This window comes from Mirounga angustirostris, unplaced genomic scaffold (assembly GCF_029215605.1).
Source record: "Mirounga angustirostris isolate CCGP_5_RB_7025 unplaced genomic scaffold, mMirAng1.0.hap1 SCAF_1, whole genome shotgun sequence".
Taxonomy (NCBI): Eukaryota; Metazoa; Chordata; class Mammalia; order Carnivora; family Phocidae; genus Mirounga; species Mirounga angustirostris.
In genome coordinates, this window is record NW_026991709.1 from 57,730,672 (window position 1) to 57,751,965 (window position 21,294).

The 21,294-nt window shown below is 38.3% G+C and overlaps 1 protein-coding gene across 2 annotated transcripts; it reads left to right on the forward strand.

Moving 5' to 3' along the window:
- The first annotated feature begins 8 nt into the window (after positions 1 to 8).
- On the forward strand, positions 9 to 19,815 carry SLC35A5 (solute carrier family 35 member A5). 2 transcript variants are annotated; one of them, XM_045902863.3, is made up of 7 exons: positions 9 to 310; positions 1,131 to 1,279; positions 5,368 to 5,466; positions 6,803 to 6,936; positions 9,504 to 9,571; positions 16,030 to 16,810; positions 18,338 to 19,815. In XM_045902863.3, the coding sequence occupies exons 1-7, from the start codon at positions 267 to 269 to the stop codon at positions 18,404 to 18,406; spliced, it is 1,344 nt and encodes a 447-aa protein (XP_045758819.1). In that variant the 5' UTR covers positions 9 to 266; the 3' UTR covers positions 18,407 to 19,815. The 2 variants fall into 2 exon arrangements, with proteins under 2 accessions (XP_045758819.1, XP_045758820.1); XM_045902864.3 differs by having other exon boundaries at positions 6,806 to 6,936.
- Positions 19,816 to 21,294: the final 1,479 nt, after the last annotated feature.

Consider the following 21,294-nt stretch of genomic DNA (forward strand, 5'->3'; position numbering starts at 1 on the left):
ACACGTGACGCGAGAAAGGGCGCGCTGGGGCGGGCTCAGACCGCTTCTTCCCTCCTTCCGGAAGCGTACACTGAACGCGCCTGCGCAATGGGTACCAGGTCCGCTCTTTCCCAGTTGGGACGTTATTGTGCTTTTTGTTCCGGAATAGGAGGCTCCAGGGCGGAGGCTTTTTGGCCTTTCTTTTCTTCCCATAGCTTCCCCAACTATGGACCCTAAAAGCTACTGCTGCTTCTGCGGAGTTACACAGTTACTGCCTCAGCTTTAGGATGTGCGCTCCTCCACTAAAAACCCTTCGGACGGACGGACAGAGGTAACCTCACCCGGCTGACAAACAAGTGCGCGTGCGTATGAGGGGAGGGCGCTCCGCTCGAGATAACTACTGCGCATGTGACAAGAAGGATTCTCCCCCCCCCCCGCCCCTTGCCCCCCTTTGAGGGAAACCTGCCTTCCTAGCGTACATCTTTGACCTCTACGCTTGCGCGCAGGTGGGCTGTCCGTATTGACGTTTCAAGCCCGTCTGTCTCGGTGTTCTAGGCCCTGTGCACCATCCCTGCAGTGGGAGGCTGTGGAGGAGTTACCCTGCCTAGAGGTTTCCTCAACATATCAAAAAGACGACCTTAGAGGCATTGATTTTTAAGCTCTCTTATGCTTTTACCACTAGTTAAGTATAAATTCACAGCACTGTTTCACATATTTCCATTTGGCTCATTATTGTAACGAAATCTTTCCCAGCAAGCTCTTTTCCCACTTTCTAGAGAAGTGCTGCTGCTGAGGAGAACAATAGAAATCTGAAATTCTCTTCCTCTAGAGCAAAGTTGCTAATAGGAATCGAGGTTAAAATTGCTTTCTGCAGAATTCTACAGCCCCAAAGTGTCAGTTGCTCACTTGCTACTTTGGGTAGCACTTATAATCAGGCACTGCCTTTTCTGTCTCTCGAGTTTCCCCTCCTATCAGATTCTGGCTCTTTCATTTTTTCCCCATTTCCTCTTGTTCTCCTCAGTTTTCTTGGTTTTGATATAACCATAGCCGGAAATCTACATCAGTTCTTTTCTGTTCTTCACTAATCAGTGGTATTTGTTCTATGCTTTTCTGCCTGCAGCGTTGCTCACGAATATGTTCTTTTCTTTAAGGCAATTAAAAAGCAGTGGAATGGAAAGCAAGTGCTGTGGTCATCCCATGTTCTGCTCCTTGTCAACAATGTATACCTTCCTGTTAGGCACTATATTCATTGCTTTAAGCTCAAGTCGAATCCTACTGGTAAAATATTCAGCCAATGAAGGTAAGTTAAGACTTGGAATATATGGAGCACTTCTATCTAATCACACATTATGTCTCCTGTGTTTGGTCTCCTTATGTGTAAAATAGAGATAATACCCTTTCAGGTACTCTGCTTCATGTAAATGATAAAGTATGTTTAAATTTGATTCTGTAACCTCTCATTCCTGAGCAAGAAAAATGTTTGATGCTGAATGAAATTTGGATTAGTCAAGTGCAGTGCTGAGCCCTTTAGAGAACAGATAATAACATCTGACTGTTGCTTTAATCAACAGATATCTCTGGGTCTGTAGCAGTACGTGTAATTATAACTTACTTTGAAATAGGAGCATATATATGGTCACTTGGCATTTTGAGGTACGGTCTTAATTACTATACCAGTGTGGCAGTAGAGATTATTAGCTTTGAAATTATTAGCTCAAGAAGTCTTCTGGTTGGGTTTTTTTTGTTGTTTGTTTGTTTGTTTTTTTGAGAGAGAGCTTGTGTGTGCATGGTGTCGGGGAGGGGGCCAAGGAAGGGGGAAAGAGAGACTCTTAAGTAGGCTCCATGTGTGGTGCAGAGCCCAATGCAGGGCTTGATCTCAAGACCCTGAGATCATGACCTGAGCTGAAATCAAGAATCAGACGCTTAACCAACTGAGCCACCCAGGTGCCCCTTCTGTTTTTTTTTTTTTTTTTTTAATGTAGGAATTTGTATTTAGATAAACTATTTCTACAAAGCTGTATTGAGAACCTTTCAGTAGTTATTGAGGACACACAAAGTCATGACATCACGACCCTTAATGGTTTGCTTGTGGAGTCCGATGTGTATATAAATCTCTACTTTGGTTAACATTTATCTCTCGGGCACTAGGCCAAGTATTGAGTAGCAGTGTTCAAAGTGTGTAAGACATAGACATTGTTCTCAAGAACTCGGTTTATTAGGAGAGCCGTACGTGTGAAACATCATGAAAATATGGTAGAATAAATGCAGTTCTATATCAAAGATGCAGAGATAGTTTAGATTAGGAAGTGATATATTCTGTCCGGGAGAGGATGGTATGGAGTGCAAAGGGATCAGGGAACACTCCCTGATAAGGCGAAGTTGCTCCACAAGAAGACCAGTGGGCAGGGGTATTCAGAACAGAAGCAACAATCCATAAAAATGAATAGATACGTTAAAAAAAAAAAAAAAAAGATGAATTGTGGGAACATGTACTTCAGAATTACTGAGCAAAAAGTTTAAGGACTTGGAGGAGAGGGGCAAAGCGTGCTTGACTAGAGAGGAAAGTTATGATCAGATACTTAAGGACTTCATATGCCATGCTAAGGAGCTGGCACTTTGACTTTATTCTCTAGGCCCTAGAGTCTGGGGGGTGGGAATGCTTGGAGATTATAAACAAAATGAGAGAGACTGTTAGGGTAGCTGGATAGAGGATGGACTCGGGAAGAGACTGGAAGCAGAGTAGCCAGTCGAGGTTATTGCAAATTCAAGCCATAGATGAAGAAGACTAACCAAGGCTTTTGAGGCAGAAATAGAGAAGAGAGGATAGATTAAAAAAAATATTCTAAACATAGAAAAGCCAGGACTCCCAAGAATGTAATGAATATGGAGACTAAAGAACATAAAATACTCTATAGCTCAAAGGTTTCTGGTTTGAGGTGCTAAGTAGATTGATGGTGTTCTCAGCTCAGACGGAAGCTATTAGTAGAAAGAAGCAGGTTGGCCAGAATTTAGAAAGATTACAGTAGAGTTTTAGTTAGGTACCTTCCATGAGGCCAGGAGCTATGTCCTTGTTCATTGCAATATTCTGCACTATCTAGCACATCACATATGTGAAGGAAATACCAATTGAATTCATACAAAGAAGGTAGTTATTCATGTGGATATGTTTAGTGAGCATTAAATGTTCCAGAATACAGATTTGGAGACATTAATATTAAATTGACATTTACAACCATAGGAGCAGAGAGCTCATTCAGGGTAAGCATGCAGAAGGAGAAAATAAGAGCCAAGGATAGAATTACTAGGAATGCCAACATTTAAGAGCCATGCCGACATTCAGATGTTAAGAAAGAATCATTAGAGAAATAAGAGAACTAAATGCACATGACTTACAGAAGGGAAGGAAATGAGTTTGGAGACAAAGGAAATAGTATCATCATAATAAGATAGGGATTAAAGCGTGCCCTTTGGAATTAGTAATTAGAAGATGTTTGGTAATCTCAGAGACTAGGTAGTTTGAATAAAGTGATGGGATCAGAAACCAGATTGCTTGGGAATAAGACCTGAATGGAAAGTGGGTAAAAGGGGAGATAATGAATGTTGGTGCTATTTTAGGGAAAGAAGGAGAAAGTATGGTATAGCTGGGGCAGGGGTAGGATCTTATATTTTGGGTTTTTTTGGATAGGACAGTTTGAGCATACTTACAGGCCAAGGGGAGGAAGCCAGTTAATAGAAGACAGAGGAAGTACTTATTGGAGCAAAGTTCCTGAAGAGAAAGGAAAGTTTTAAAGGGGAGAATGGGTCATAATGGATCATGCCCCCTTTCTTCGGACTAAATGGAGCCCAGTAAGGATGGATGCAGTGTAAATAAGGTGTATGCGTGAGGGCAGAAGGTAAGTGCAAGGAGGCCCAATGTGATGCTGAGTCACAGTTTGGGATCTACCATGACAGAAATACAATTTAAAAATAAATAAAAGCCAAAGTGAGTTCTAGAGCAGTGGCAAGAATTTGAGAGCTGTAATCTGAAGGCCTCTCCCCCGTTCTTGTTGTGTGCATGTTCGCTTGTGTGTGTCATAGAGATTAGTCCAAAGTAATTATTAGCAGGTAGTAGAGTGTGATCTCAGCCTAGCTTTAAGCTCAGAGAAGGGAGGAGAAGTTTTAATGAGGCTTCAAATGATGGAGAAAGTTTAACAGGCAAGTATTAAATTCAGGTGAACATTTATTAAGTGCAGAATACTGTTAACCTGCCAGTTATATGAAGATGACTAACGTGGGCCCTTTCTCATAAGAAGCTTACATTCTAAGGTAAGACATACACAGAAGTAACTATAATACAGTGGGACAAGTACTGCTATAAAGGTTTATAGGTAGTGCAGCAGGATCCGAGATGAACAAAGAATTGACTATGCTTATGTTGAGAAGGTCAAGGGAAACCACAGAAGAAAGAAAAAAGGTGTTCTGGATAGAAAGAATGCTGAGCTGGCATTTTCCCTCTGTACTTGGCCAGTTTTGGTTTTTCATATCATGACCAAGGGAAACAAGCAAATGTTTCGAAAGGGGGGATAATGCATTCCTTAAAATAGGACCTAACAAAGTTTGTTTGTTCCTGGCAAAATTGTACAGTAAATTGTTTGTCAGCATTTGGAATAGACAGAGGTAACAGCTAAGACCAAGGCATACTGACCTAACCTCATTTCCTAATTAAATTTACTTGTAAGTTAAGACCTATCTTCCCAACTCATCAGTGGGTTTGGATTATGTCAGATATTTCCTCCCAGCCCTAGAGGTAGCCAGAGCCCTGGGCAGTTGCCTCTTGGCTCTAATAGCTTCCTTCTTTTACCCCAAGGTACTGTTTATCCCAGAGTGCCAAACAAATAACGTTTTCTGTACATGCCATGATACGAAACAGATGGGACTACTCTAAGGGAATATCACAGACTGTGTACCTTGATTCTAGCAAGGCAGACAAGTCACACAAGAGGAACCATGAGCTGGGTCCTAATTCAGCCAGATAAATCCATAGCTTTTGAGGAGTCAGGCCCTGAGTGCTAATTAGTGGTCAGTTTAGAAGCCCATCTCTATTGCCATACCCCAAATCCTTCTTTGCCCATAGCCTTAACCTCCTCCACATATTTATCAGCAACTTGGATGAAAACATCAGAAGGCTGTTTATCAAATTCAAGAATAATAAAACACTGAATGTCATAGGGATGGCTAAAACATTAGGTGAACAGATTAAAAAATCCAAGAGAGAACAAAGCCAACTGGATTGAAATTTAATATAACCAGTATTAAAATCTAGCTTTTAAAAACAGCTATAAATTATTAACTGTATATAAGCATTATGTAGAACAAAATTTATAGTTAAAAAAATTTGTTACATTTCAGAAAACAAGTATGATTATCTTCCAACTACTGTGAATGTGTGCTCAGAATTGGTGAAGCTAGTTTTCTGCATGCTTGTGTCATTCTGGGTTGTAAAGAAAGGTAAGTCCTGAAGTGGTACTCTATACTTGTTAAAAATCACAGAATCAAAACATTTTAGAACTGAAAGGAACATTCAGTGTCATTTAGTCTAGCCCACTAATTTTATATATATGAGGACACTAACATAACAAACTTAGGTATGATTACTGCTGTTTTGCAAGTGGAGAAACAGGCCCAAAGAGAAAATGTTACGCAATGGTGGATAGGAAGGGGCAGGGCCAGGACTCTAGCCCACATTTTCCTCGTGTCTTGGCCATTGCTCTGCCGTGTTACTTGTTCCTTTGTTGGGTCACACAGCGAGTTAGTTTTTATTCAAATTCAGGATTTTCTAAATCACGGCTGTCTGATTTGATACGTAGCATATTGCCAAAACAGCCCCCATTTCCTACAGGGGAGGTACTATAGTGGATTGGAGTCAGAGAGACTATATTCTGGGGTAGATTATTTTAACTTCTCTGACTTCTAATTTCATCAATTATCGAGCAGAGATACTCATCCCTTCCTCACATCTAAAACATTTGGCCTTTTGTGGCTCTTCATATGTATTATGTATTAATTCTCCACCTTAGTTCTCCAATTCTTGAGCTTTAGCACATTCTATTCTTTAATCTGCCCTCACATGTGAGGTAAACAGAATTTAAAGTATTAACGGTCTTTTCCAGGAAGATTTCTTTTTATTCTTAAAAGTTTCAATTTGTGCAAAGTTTCTAGTTGGAATACATTTCTTAATCTCATGAAATTTATGTGTTATTTGCAGGGCTTATATTTAAATTTTCTATTTTTGCAGGTTATTTTACATTCTCTTGTTATGGTACCTTCCTAAGGTTTTGGAAATCTGGAGATGGGATCATAACTCATATGAGGATTAGTAAAATTCAGTTTTCTCTACTCCTACATTATAAATTTTTGTCTGGTATCTTCTTTTCCTGATCCCCACCCCCCCACCCGAGGGGGAAGAAAATCCCAGCATAAATACTTGATTTTTTTTTTTCCTCTATATTCTAACATCTAGCTCTCTTGGCTTTAGGCTCTCATAGTAGTAAGAGAAACCTTAAGTATCCTGAGATGTTCCAAGTGATGTTTCAAGTTAACAGGAATTAGGTATTCCTAAGGGTGTTGCTGATTGTCAGTGATGAGGCAGGGTAGTTGGTGGGTTGAAGAAAGAGAGACAATATGAAATCCTACATTGCCTTTGATTTCTTAAGGCTAATAGTCACTGATGAAAGCAAGTTCATAAAGCCTCTTTCAAAGAATTGTATCAGTAATCAAATACAACTCTAAAAATATGGGCATTCTCATCAAGATCCTTTGTTTATTGCTGTCTTTCTTTCTTTAGAAGATCATCAAAGTAGAAACTTGAGATGTGCTTCCTGGAAGGAGTTCTCTAATTTCATGAAGTGGTCCATCCCTGCCTTTCTTTATTTCCTGGATAATTTGATCGTCTTCTATGTCATTTCCTACCTTCAGCCTGTAAGTAAATATGGTAGATAATAGCACTGGAAAAATACAGAGAAATGAATCCCAGAACTAATCTTTTTTATCATTTTCATTGTCAGTGTTAGTTTCTCTTTGCCCCCAGTGGTCTTCCTGAGGTTTGACCAGAATCATCTGAATACGGTACAATCTGCTTGCCACATTCTCTCTCTGTTAAAGATTGCTGTAGAAAGCTGTGCTGACTGGCAGGAGCTGGTCCCTGGCCAGTGAATGTGGAGCCATCTCTCTGTGTGTAACCTTGGTTAGTCTGCCTGTTTGCTGAGCCATCCTATGGTCGCCAGCCTCCATTAACTTTAGCATTTAGTACCTCCAAACAGATTTCCATGATTAACTCAGAAAATGATGTACTCAGTGCACTACTTTGTCCTATACCTGCTTTAATGTAGTATATGCATTCTGTTTGTATGATCTTTTTTTTTTTTTTTCTATTAGTCTTTTCTATCATTTAACCAACAAGTTCCTTAAGAGTAGAAAATACATTTTCCCAGCTATAAATGCTATCTATACCTGATAATACTAGGGATGTTTCTCATCCCTCTTGGCATCCTCCATGCCAATTGAGAAATCCATTCGTAATCGGAATTAAAATTTGGTCTCCTGCTTTTACATATTACTCAGTTTCGGGCATGTGTATATTTTCCCCTAATATTTTATAAAATGATGATTTCTATTGCCATTGTTGCCAAAATGTGTTTTAAGTTTCTTTAAAGAACATATGCAGGCATTTTGATGATAAATAGGATTTTTATTGGCACTCATTCTCTATCTGAAGCCTCTTAAATATAGCCAAATCAGTTTGAGAGTGGGACAAGAAGGAGAGATCAGTAGAGCACTAAGTAGGAAACAGGAATTTGATTCTTTTGCACAATTTAGAAGCTGTCTAATTAAGCAACCCCCAACTACTGTGTCAGTTGCCCATCTGTAAAATAGAATAACATTAGAATACCATACCAACCCAAAGGCAGGAACCTGGGCCGGGTGATCACCTGAAGTTCCTTTCAGCTGTGTGATCCATGTTATTAGTAAGTCTTGAATATTAGAATGTGTTCTCTCTTAACATTCTTCCACTTTGTTTTTCAGATCTGAGAATTCCTTTACCCAACAACGTAATTGTTTGCATCAATGAGTACATAGTCGTTGTATTTTATTTAGATCAGCTCTAAATTTATATCCCTTTCCTCTGTCCTCAATATGAAAGCAAGATTGCAGCTTCCTTGGTTTTCCAGCTTATTGCTTTGCTCTTCCTTCCTGATTGTGCACAACCACAGATATTACAAAATCAGTCACATGGCATATTCTGTATATTGCTGTGCCCAAGTCTAGTTGGAAAGAGTTAGAGATGCATGGAAGTTTTGGGGCAAAGAGCTCTGGTGTTTTGTTTATTCTCTGGTCTGGCATGGAAAGCAGTCTCAGAACTCACCAGGGCAGCCAGGCTGCTTGGTTAGGTGATGTGCACCGTTATTGTGATCGATCAGAGCCACTGCCCCCTCCCTCTCACCAGCCACTTACTTTCCTCCTCAGCTCTTACTCTTCTCCTATGCAGGGGTTCATAAACATTTGTCTCCAGAGGACACTGAGAAATCCTTAAAACAGTGCTTCCCATAAGAAATTCAATAGAAAAACAACAATGTTGTATTCTTGGAATTTTTGCTGGTTTTTATTGGATTTATTCTTATTTCTTTAATTCACCTACACGGTAGCCATGTTTGCTGGTTATATAAGACTACTGAAAAATACTCTTTGGAGTTCAGTCACCTTAAACTGACAGCAAGGAGAAAAAGGCAGAGTGAAATAAACAAGTAGGATTTGTTTTGAAAAATTGTTAATATTGTCAGATCCAATCATGGGGAGCAGTGATGAAATTTCATACTTACCGAGCCAAAATATATACATGTTCAGATTAATATCTCATATGTGAAATATGACTGAATTCATGAAAAGAGACCTTTATGAAATCTGGCTAACACATTTCTAAGTGTTGAGAACAATATGAATAAATCAAAGGACTGTCAAATACGAGTTTGGTATTGAATTACTGGTACTGAGTCACTGCAGTTCAACCAGGAGAACTGATTGAATTGCTACAATAGTAAAGATGCTTAAAAACCTGTACCTCAATTTTCTTACTGTGTAAATGGGCCTAACACTCCTTGCCTTCCCTCCACCCCTGGAAATAGCGTGAAAAGTCTATAAAGCACTTGAAGAGCTTGAAAAAGTATACTTCATAAGCAAGGTAGCTGTTATTTCTAGACCTGAACATTTAGAGTTTCTAAGCATTTCCAGATCTGCATATACAGATTATTTACACAGGGCATTTGCTGAATTTAAGCATGTTTTCAAAGCCTATACAATAATTTGGTCATATCTGCATACGTTTAACAACCAATAAAAATGGAATTTAATCCTCTAGTGAAAGAGCTGCCCTAATAACCCCTCAGGTTTTTGCCCAAAAAGCTCTTTTTATCAGGTGAACCAGAGAGCTGGGAGATTTCTGAAGTCACTACTTTGTTTGGATTGTAACTCTATCTTCTCCTTCTTTCTAGGCCATGGCTGTTATCTTCTCAAATTTTAGCATTATAACAACAGCTCTTCTATTCAGGATAGTGCTGAAGTAAGTAACTAGCTCTGATATCATATATCATACTTTAAAACAGCACAGCCTTATTTTAGATGATATACCCAGAGCACTGAGCCCTCCGAATCCCAGGGCCGGGATTTTATTCCTAACTGGCTTTGTGTTTTGGACAAATTGTTTAACCCATCTAGAAAGCAGCTCCAGTGCTGGCCCGTCTAAATCTTTGCAACTAGATGTATGAAAAGTTTTTTCTTAGCGTCTCTGGGACGCTTGGGTGGCTTAGTAGGTTAAGCATCTCAAAAAAATAAATAAATAAATAATTGACCAGCTTATTTTAATTTTTAGTGCCAGATTTTCAACAAAGAATTCATGAGCTTCCCCCTCCCACCCCCCCCAGGATCTCTATACTTTAGTAGGGAACCAAGAAGTTCCTAAATATTGCTAATGCATTTGTTATTTGTAGTTTGGATATGATAAAGAGTGGCAAATTCCTTCTTAAACTACTTGAGACAGGTACATGATTTAAGCTCTGATTGGCAGAGGATTTGCATGAGGAATCTAGTCAAAAGTACAATTAATAAGAATGATAGATTTTTAAACTTTTTTTAAAAATGCTGTCACCAGTGTTTCCTTTCTCCAGGAAGACCTTTGAATAAAATAAACATTTTTAAGTAAACAGGCTCTGCTACCAAGCGAAGGCCAGAACATTCTAAGATGTAATGGGATCTGGGTATTTAACTCCAGTTTAATTTGTTACTTGATGATGATAAAAATAAAATTAACTTCTTGTTATATTTGTTGTGATTGTTTTTTTTTTTAAATTTTGCGTTCACTTCCCCTTTTAATTTCTTATTTCTCAATGTGCCATGTCATAGTATGTGCTTTCATAATTTATGTGTACAGAAGGGTGAATGGCTTAGTACATAGGCACTCAGTAAATATTTGTTGAATCCATGATGGATTCAGTACATTGATTATATGGAGTTCTTGAAAGACTTTCTTTTATCCCGAGGCATTTTGATGATAAGTTTAAGAAGCATTCAGTTTAACAGTTGATGTGAGAGATGATGAAAAAAATGAACATTATATTTCATCCAGGTTAAAAGTTAGAGTGCACTGAAATTTGCTTTGCATCAGGTTCTTCATTTTATTTATGAATTGTGACAATAATTCAACTAGCAAGTTAATGCTAATTCCAAAATGTTTTGAAGTCTTTAAAATTAACATAAAAGTCACTTTATAGGATAAAAAGTTGGCTTCTGAGATATATAAATAAATATATATATCTGAGATATATATATATATGTTATATATAAACAGTAATATCTTTATATTGATTCCTGTCATAAAATTGGAGATGCATGTCCATGGAGGAATAAAATTGGCCCTGCCATGTAATAAAAGGTTCCTTATTTGATAAGGGAGTCTCATAAAGGGGTCTCAAAAACATGTTGGCTTTTTTTTAAGTAAAATTTTTTTTTCTGTGAAATGAGAGTTTATGGGTACACGTGGTATTATACTTACATTATACAATACATAAGTATTGTGTCAAGATTATATCAATTTAAAATTGAATTTGCCAAAGCAAAAATACATAAAATATGTATTGCCAGATTTGGAATTGGCCCATAGCTCTAGCTGTGCCCTTAATTGTATATAATATTTTTTTTATTTTTGTTTGTTTTAATTTACTCCAAAGCATGAGCTGTGGCTCGGAGGTCAGGGCCTCTCAGAAAGGCCTTATCCAGGGATGGCCTGACTGGTTTGTAGGCAACAGGGCGGGCAGGCTTTCAGCTGGACAGTGAGAAGATAACACAATAAGGACTCCTCAGGGCCAAGGGCTGGGCCAAGGGCTGAGCTGAGGGCCTTTCCCCTATCTAGGCTTAACTCCACAACAACCCCAGGAGGCAGGAGTTATTGTCCCGGTTCATCAGGAGATTCATCCCAAGCTGAGTCTGTGCCCAGGGCCCAGAGCCACCAGGCATTTTGCAGCATTTAGGCGGCTTTGACCACAGGGGAGGGAGCATGTGGGGCGGCAGGGTTAGAGGCAGAGGGACCAACTCAAAGTGAACTGCCCCTGTCAGGCTAAGACAGCTGGCACACGGGCAGAGATGGCCCTCTTAAATTTTTAAGCATTTAACTATTTATATTAAGAAAGTTAGTTCTTAGCATAACCAAATCTAAATCTAATTATACTGTAAACTTAATTATAATAACATTGTTATATTGTTGCTAGTTTTAATAACATTACGAACTAAAGTTCCAAGGTTTTGCCCATATTTTACCTCTTAATATTCAGAGCAGTAATATTCTTAGACATGTATTTGCTTTGTTGTTAATATCTCTGTTTTGAATCCTTCGAAGTTAATTAAATAGACAATAAAATCACTCCATTTTTATTAGTTTTGCAGGCACTAACTTAGCTCCTAGAGGGGGTCTTAATTTGACTGATTCACAAATCAGCACTGAAGCTACTTTTAATATTGCTAAAAGAATATAATAAATCTAATACTGTCTTTTATGAGAATGTCTTCCAAGTACTGTATTATCTATTACTACATTTTAAATCAACTTTGTTCTATTTTGATCTTTTTGTCGTTGGTCGCATATGTTGTTAGTTTTCCTTATTCGTCTACTCTTTGTGAACCATTTAATGTTCTTTTGCCCTTAACAATAAAATTTTGACCCAGGAGTAGCAGCTTGAGTCTTATTACATATTCTTAATGTGTTTGCCATAAATAACTCATTTTACATTTAGAATATTTTTAATTTAAATTCAATTAGTTAACATATACTATATTATATATACTATATAGTATAGTATATAACATATAGTATAACACCCAGTGCTCATTATATTATGTGTTCTCCTTAATGCCCATCCCCCTGTTACCCTATCCCCCCAGCCCCCTACGTTTAGAATATTAAAGCTGTTGTCTTATACTTGACTCTAGCAGAACCATCAAATACCTTTCTCATACAAAGAGTATAAGGCTACACAGGTAGGAAAAAAGACCAGTGACTAATGCAAGAATTAGTTGGAAGAATTTGAAAGTGGTAGAAAGAAAAATATCACCAATCAAATATCTTACTGGATGTTCAAGAGAAGCCCCATGTGAATGTGTAGATTTGTTCCTTGAAGTATAGCCACTGGTCCACAGTGGGAACTGGTGGCAGGCATTATGCCTTGGAGCCTTACTGGTTTGCTCTTAAGGCTTGGCAAAGTTGTACTATCTTGTTTAATTAGACTTTAGGAAATAGTAGTATCAACCTGAACATTGAGGTCTGGGGGCAAAAGATAACCAAACAAGCACTTTTATCTAAAAAATGTATATAAATTTCTCTGATATCTTCAAAAGGAAGCTGTTGGGAAAAAAAAAATCAATGAAAAACATTTTGACACATGATGGGTGTCTTAGAAGTTATGGTAACGTTTAGTTACTCTCCACATAAGCAAAAGAAAAAAAAAAGTGCCACTCACTGGTACAAGCATTTCTTCAAAATCATTCACTTGATAACTCTTTTTTATAATTTCCTGTTATAAATATGCCACTGGTCACTCTCTGTGCTACTAAGAAATGTTTTATGTACAATTTTTTTTAAAGCCCTGTGAGTCTTTCCACTTTATTTTCATGTTCTGCCCTGTTTTACTGTCACCAAATATGGTAGAGATGCTCTTATCTAACACAATTTGGACTTAATTTTTTAGTTATTAGGAAAACTCAAAGTGGTGAATCATTAAAAAAAAAAAACACATACTTTAAACAGCTTAAGATGTGTAAATGTCCATTCATCAATGTTTTGAAGAGCTCAGGCCTTTCCTTTGAAATGTGTGGGATTTGCTGATTGGAGTTTTTTTTGGCTTCTTTCTTGAAACTACATTCATTATACATCATCCATGCTTTCTGGTTTTAGTTTCTTTAAAGTAGAACAAGTTCTTAAAAATACTTTTAGTGTAGATTATTGTAGATTTTTATTATTTATTTCCTAATCTTATAATTAGCTCATTTGCACCCAGTTTGAAGGCCGGTTAATCTTGCGAGTAATTTGCCTTTAATTAATCTTCCAAAGCATTCAACTTTTCATAAAAAGAGCAATCCTTTTCTTTTTTTCGTAATTTATCATTTATGTAATCATTAAATATCTAATTACAATAATGAGGTCACCTGGCAAAAACACAGCAGCAGAGACTCTTTGTGAGCATGGAGGTCATTTGGAAGCAGAAGCGCTCAGGTAGAGTGGCCTTCTAGCTGTAAGCGTTCAGCTCTAATCAGCAATCCGAATGGTTTGTTTACTAGGGTAGTGGAGAGATCAGTTAGGTGAGTTTCTACTGTTGCATTCACTAAACTGTGGGAATTCTTTCATGCACAGTTATTTATAAGAGCACCTATCCTCAGCTGACTTTATGGGATAATTTATTAAGCTTTATTTTCTTTGCTGAAAATCTACCATTTTCAGCCTAACCCTTAATAATTTTTCCCTTCTTCTAGAACATTACCTTGAATGAGCAATATTTGCAGTGGTACCAATTAACTTGGATAAGGCTTTGTTTCATTAGGTTCTTTTTTCTCAGTGTCAGTATTAGTGGAAAATCTGTAGCTGTCAGAATTGAAAACTTCTAAAGGAATTATAGGTTATATTATATATAATTATAATATATATTATATTTGTCTTGATGTCCAATAATCGGTTATATAATGATTTTTATAAGTTGGGCATATACTTTTCATCTGTCTTTTCTGTTTCCAATCAATTTGCTTTCTACCACTTATTGCATACCATCTACACCTTTAGAAATTTATGTGATTAGTACACAGGTTCTGACCTCATGGCTTAGGGCTATGCTAGCCTCATAACTAAACGCTAGATCTGGTTATTTGAAAGTATACATGAGAAGACATGATAGTGTGCACGTGTGTGCTGCTATCTAGGCTGGTCTGTGCACATAAAATTTTAATTCATGAAGCTCTGTGGAAGCATTGGTGAAATCAGACACCTCTCCCTATATATGCACCTTGGGAGCTCATTGTACTTGAGAGGCACCTTGGTCCAAATGGAAGACATTCAAACCATGGCTCAGATCCCTTCCTTGCTCTTTCATAAATATGTGACCTTAGGGAAGTCCATTAACCTCTCAGAGCACTCTTTCCTTCCTTAGAACAGAAATTGCCTGACCCATAGTAGGTGTCCAGTAAATGCTCCAAAGTTCTTGTAACTTCCATTTCTTACCTTTTGGTTTACACTTCTTCCTTTGCTTATATTCTCAGTGTGTATGTGTATGTGTGTGTGTGTGTGTGTGTGTGCGTTCCCTCTTCTTCATCTGACTAATTGATCTTTAAACTTGAAGATTTTGTTCTCCTTCAGATCTCCGTGTCTACCCCAACCTGAGTCAGCTGCTCCTCTTTCCTTAGTCAACATTGTACATTCTTGTTGCCTTTGTATAGACTATTCTCTCTGCCTGGATATATCGCCAAATGCTATTTCACCTGGCAAATTTCAGTTTATTTTTCATGTTTCACCTCAAGTGTCATTTTTTCTTTGAAACAACATCTGACTCCCATTTACAGACTCAAGGTTCCTTTCTTATTGTGCCCCAATTGTTCTATGTATCGCTTGTCAGACATGATGTTTGCATTGTTTAGTTTCAAGGTTCTTTCCCTATTAAAGTGTAAATTCCTTGGGGATGGAGATCAAGTCTTATCTCCCCAGGCTCATAGTAGCCTGGCACATTGTAGCTGCTTATTTAAATGTCTGTTGAACTGAATGAATCCACAAATAGATTGACAATAAAGCATGTCTTCTGTATCATACAAGTTTGTGGTTAGGCAAAAAAGTAAAGAAATAAAGCATTGTTGAGACTTTGTAAACTGAAACACTAAAAATACTTTTTTCCTTACTGTCCCAAACAGTAGTTTACTGTAAAATTCTTTTATGATTAAGCCACGGATCTAGGAGCAGGCTCCCTCCTTAAATCTTTTCTGGGTCATGAACACCTTTGAAAATTGACAGCTTTGAAGGGTCTCATGGGATTGGTGGGGGCAGGGCCGAGAATTCACTTGTATAGAAGATTTGGCACCTACTGCAAGGATTTGCGGATTTCTAAGGCTCCAAATTCAGGTTCATGGAAATCAGGTTGAGAATCTGCCATACTTACTTCACAGCAAAGCAAAAAATTATTGTTAACAAAGGTCTACGATCAGCTCTGGAGGTAAAAAGGAGACTTAGTTGAATCTAAAGTTAAAAGGAAACTTAATGAGGAGAAGTGACTGAATGGCATTAAGGGACAATTTATTACAAAGGTGAATAAAAATATCATGCTTAAGCACCAGAGACACCAACGGGTTTCCTTTGAACTTGAATTGGGAATGCTAGCAAAAACTGGGTATAGTTTATTCAACCAAGTACTTAAGCGTCTGAGTTTTCAGTAGAAACAGTCGATATGGGAAAGGAGCAGGGGGGACAGTAGTAAAATCTTGTTTTTCCTCTTTGAATAGGAGGCATCTAAGCTGGATACAGTGGGCTTCCCTCTTGATTCTGTTCTTGTCTATTGTGGCCCTTACTGCCGGGACGGAGACTTCACAGCATAACCCGGCAGGACATGGATTTCATCATGATGCCTTCTTCAGCCCATCCAATGCCTGCCTCCTTTTCAGGAGCGAGTGCCCCAGAAAAGGCCATTGCACAGCAAAGGCATGGACTTTTCCTGAAGCTAAGTGGAACACCACAACTGTGGTTTTTAGTCACATCCATCTCGGCTTGGGCCATGTGCTTATTATAGTCCAGTGTTTTATTTCTTCAATGGCCAATATCTATAATGAAAAGATACTGAAGGAGGGGAACCAGCTCGCTGAAAGCATCTTCATACAGAACAGCAAACTCTATTTCTTTGGCATTCTTTTTAACGGACTGACGCTGGGCCTTCAGAGCAGTAACCGTGATCAGATTAAGAACTGCGGGGTCTTCTATGGCCACAATGTGTTTTCAGTCGCTCTTATTTTTGTGACTGCATTCCAGGGCCTCTCGGTGGCTTTTATTCTCAAGTTCCTGGATAACATGTTCCACGTCTTGATGGCCCAGGTCACTACTGTCATCATCACGACGGTGTCTGTCCTGGTCTTTGACTTCAGGCCCTCCCTGCAGTTTTTCTTAGAAGCGCCCTCAGTTCTGCTCTCCATATTTATTTACAAAGCCAGCAAGCCTCCAGGTCTGGAGTTCGCACCTAGGCAAGAAAGAGTCCGAGATCTAAGCGGCAGTCTCTGGGAGCGCTCCAGTGGGGTAAGTTTGTGAGGATGCTGCCTTTTGCCTGTTCTTCCCAAAGTCAGCACATGGTTATACAAGAAGAGAAATTGGTCAGTGCTTATTTTGCAAAGGATGTATTGGATTTCTGTGACTTTTAAAAATTATTCAACAAACATTCATTGGACTTTGGTGTGCAAGGGCTTGTGATAATGCTGTAAGGGGTCGAAAAAGAGCATAAATCACAGTCTTGAGGACCTTACGTGTTAGTTGTATCTTAGAATGTTCTAGAGCCGCAGAGCTGGGAGATGTCCCACAGGTTATCTTGTCCAGTCTTTCTAGTTTGGTAAATGAATAAACGGACTCAGAGAGGCTAAGTGGGTTATAGATAGTACATAAAAAAAAACTATACTTAACCCATGAGGTTTGACTCCTAGTCCATTACTCTTTCCAGCCCACCATAGTCGGGAAGTATGCCTCATTCATCATAAAAGTTGGTCTTTGACATGAGTCAGTCTTGTTAAATATAAGTGGAAGTCCTGGCTCCTTGATTTTCCCTGAGTTACTCATGAACCCCAGTGTGCCAGAGGGGCAGGCCTTATCTCATTAAGAAGGTGGTTTTCAAAAGGATCTTCATAAGAGAAAAATTTTTTCTAGTAGTATTCTGCCAGTTGCTTATAATTCTAGGAAGGTCTGTTAGTCATGGTATTAGCAGATTAATAATGGTCTTTGGAGATTCAAGTAAGGAGTTAGATATATGTTTAAAAGAAACTCCTCTAACTAGCTTTAAACTTAAAATGTTCATGAACATACAAAATATTAAGTACTTCGGGCGCCTGGGTGTCTCAGTCATTAGGCGTCTGCCTTTGGCTCAGGTCATGATCCCAGGGTCCTGGGATCGAGTCCTGCGTCAGGCTCCCCACTCAGCGGGGAGTCTGCTTCTCCCTCTCCCTCTGCCTGCCGCTCTGCCTACTTGTGCTCTCTCTCTCTCTCTGTCGAATAATTAAAATCTTTTAAAAAAAAATATTAAGTACTTCACAAAAATGATCTCTTGCCTATTAGTTCGTGGTGGAGCTTCCATCAGTAATGTCTCTGAAGTAGAGACAGAACAGATTCTTAAGATGAAGAAATTAGAAGGGTGGGTCTCAAATGCCCTGATCTCAGCCAGAGTACAGTTTCAAAAGTCCTGTATTCTTTTCCAATGGTCTGATAACAGTGCTTGCCCTAATTTTTAGGTAAAAAAAAAAAAATACCGATTTTAGGTAAGGGCCTAGTTCATACTTATTTCTCCAACCACTAGTTACTTCCCTTCAAGACCAGCAGAGGGTGCTCCTTACTGTGTTCCGGTTGTTAGTTTTGAAATTCAAGTACTGAGGTGCATGTCCATTTTTAGTGATCTCATTGTGTGTCTAAAATTAGCTTTCCAAGTTACCTAATTTCATTTGACTAGATTATAGTTGTAGTTTAATGAAATAAATTTGCCAGTAGGGTTTCTCCTTAGTAATCATTAAAAATGGTAGATTTCTAGTGTTTTAAAGTAATTACTGATTTCATATTTCCTTTTAGGATGGAGAAGAACTGGAAAGACTTACCAAACCGAAAAGTGATATTGAGTCAGATGAAGATACTTTCTAATTGGTACCCAAATGATTGGCAGCTCTCAGAAACCTTATTTTCACATTTTCAGCATGTGTAATATTTATCTTTTCACTTTGATAAACAAGAACATTTCTAAAGCATTATACTCTTTGCATATATGTAACCACTCCCTAAACAGTTCCTCCAAGGCTTAGAGTACCCAAAGGCTAAAACATTCTAAGGAACTGACATGGGAGTAATAGTATGGAGACTGAATTAATGGTACTTGGTAAATCGACAAGACACATTCCCAGGTTATCTTCCTTGTCCTCCAGGGTTCCAAAAAACTTGTAATAATCACGTTGGCTATACCTTATAAATACACAAATAGCGATCAGTTTGCCAGATACTCACAATTATGTAGTTCCATTCTGCATTCTAAAGTCTTTCCTTATGTATCACTATAAATATCACCTAGGTTGTCCCTTGAATTTTGAAGTCCTGGAGACATTCACTTTGCAGTTAAAAAGCAATGTGACTCTTTCTAAGAAGTTTGGTGGCAGGACCTTACCGTCTGGACCAACGTTGATTTGAGGGCAGTGTAATCTGTACCAAATGTTTTGCCAAAGAAGCAATTTTTCAGAAAGAAAATGTTAGAATTTTAATTTTTAGAAATTCATAGGGAATTTGATTTTCAGTGGTTATCTTTTGATGTCTTTCTACACAAATAAGCTTCAATTAGGTAAAAGTTGGTTCCCAATTACCACGATTCTCACTTGGATTTTAAATCATTTAAACAAGCCACAGTGGATTTTTTCCTCCTCAGTTTGACCTCATTACTCTTGGATTATTAGATTTTAGAGAACTAAAGCCATTTCACTGTATTAGTTATTAATTAGAACTTAATGATTGTTATATTCTTACTATCATACCCTATTCCTAAGAATTGAGACACTGGCTTCAGAATCATAACAGACTGTCAGTAAGATTAATGCCTGAGAGTTCCTTTTAAGAGGGTCACTTTGCAAACAAATGACTTTCACTGAAACATTAATAGTATTACTCTAAAACAAGGAAACATCATAATAAAGTACAGTAATAATACTGACACTTCAAATGCATGATATTTTTCAAGGTATTTTTGCATGCAGCCAATTAAGTATGAGGTAGAGAAGTAAGGTGAAGATAATTTAAAAGTGAGAAAACAGAAGTGACTTGCCCAAGGTCATGCAGCTAGATGGCGATAAGACAGGCCTAGCTCAGAGGACTGTATGTTTATAGAGCACTACACTGTAGATGTGAACTTTAAGGTGTCATTTTCATGCAGTCTGTACATCTCTTCTTTCCCCTAATTTTCATGCAGATGAACATGTGATAATAGTGTAAATAATCCATCTGTGATATCTGGAATAATATGACAGGCAAGAATTGGTGGAAATTTATAAATAAAATAATTATTAAACCTGTACCTTGAGTCATCACTGTCATGTGAAGTGGGACACGGGGTTCTTTGCATTTTCATTTCAAAAAATGGAGGCGGCAAGAAATCCAAACAACTTTTAAAACTTTCTTTTTCCATAGATCTTGACTTCTGAGAATAGCAAAACTGAGAATCACCTTATCATAGGTATACCCCTCCATGTTGTGAAAGAGGGAGATTACATCATTATGGCAATTCATTTTAAAGGTAAGGAAATCAAGTATAGAAAGACCTCACTTTTAGGAACCATAATATATAAAAACATCTATCTTATGGAACAGAAAAAATTACAACAATATTATTGGCAAAGGTATTGCCTACATTAAATACATACATTAAATAGCAGATTTCACTAGTTCATGGAGCTTGATTTTCTTATTTACAACAACTTTATTTGTAATTACAGCTTTACTTGTGTTAACTGACCAATTAATAGGATAATGAAAACTGGAACTAAAATGTAAAGTTCTGGTGTGGACGCGCTGTAGTACTTTGTGGGCACTAATGCTTTAAAAAGAGAATCACTGGAAGGTGAGAGGTCCCGAAACCATAGCTTATCATCTCAAGTGCTCTTAGAGTCAAGTGTATAACCTGGGGAGAAGAACAATTGTCATGTGGAAAAAGAAGTAGTCTTTCCTACTCTAAAGAACCAAATTACAGTGAAAGTTATAGGGTGACGGTTATTCTTTCCTTATAAGCAAGACACTCTTAACAAATGGTTCTTTTCAACAGTAGAAAAGGTCCTGAAGAGTGGTAGAGCGTAGTAGTGAATTCTCGATCGCTGAAGTTTTCAGAGAGAGGTTGTACCATCAGGATGTTTTAGAAGACAGTCCTTCATTGGTATAGAAGTTGACCTATTTCTGAAGTCCCCTCTAATTTTTAGATGCCCTTCTAAGCAGTTATGACCTACAACTGATGTGCTGAATCTGCTTGCTTCATAGTTTCTGAATAGCCTTCGGTTGGGCCTGCAGCAGCCTGGTTCCAGCTCTGTCACTGGCCCCAGGACCAAATTTAGGTCCAGCCCTGTGCTTAATCCTGAGGGGAAGCAGGATGTGGATGCTGCTTGTAGTGGGAAAGATGGCCTAGACCCAGGATCCCAAATCCTTGGCCAGCTGTGTCCTCCTGCCATAGGTTTTCATGGTCCACATGCAGAGGAGACTTATGGCCAGATTCCTTTGTTTACAGCTCTAAAACCTGCCTCTCAGTCCCCATGTGGAAGTCCTGTTGCATGTGAGCTGGACGAGACTGTGGAGCTGCAGGGCATCCCTGCACTTCTCCGAACAGCCTAACACACTTGACCTAACACAGCCCAGGTCCTCCTTGGCTCTTTTCCCTTTTATGTAAATCCTGATTTTTCCCACCAACTCTTACCACTCCAGTATGGAGAAGAGGCAGAGAAAGCCAAACTCAAAGTAAAGACAGTGGCTTTCCTTCTCTAACACTTACAGCTGACTTTCTGAAATTG

What these genes read in the sequence shown, in the direction of transcription:
- SLC35A5 (XM_045902863.3), top strand. Translation starts at nt 267, where the DNA reads ATGTGCGCTCCTCCACTAAAAACCCTTCGGACGGACGGACAGAG. An exon ending in AAAATATTCAGCCAATGAAG is followed by an intron (nt 1,280 to 5,367) that starts GTAAGTTAAGAC and finishes GTTACATTTCAG; the next exon opens with AAAACAAGTATGATTATCTT. An exon ending in CTATTCAGGATAGTGCTGAA is followed by an intron (nt 9,572 to 16,029) that starts GTAAGTAACTAG and finishes CTCTTTGAATAG; the next exon opens with GAGGCATCTAAGCTGGATAC.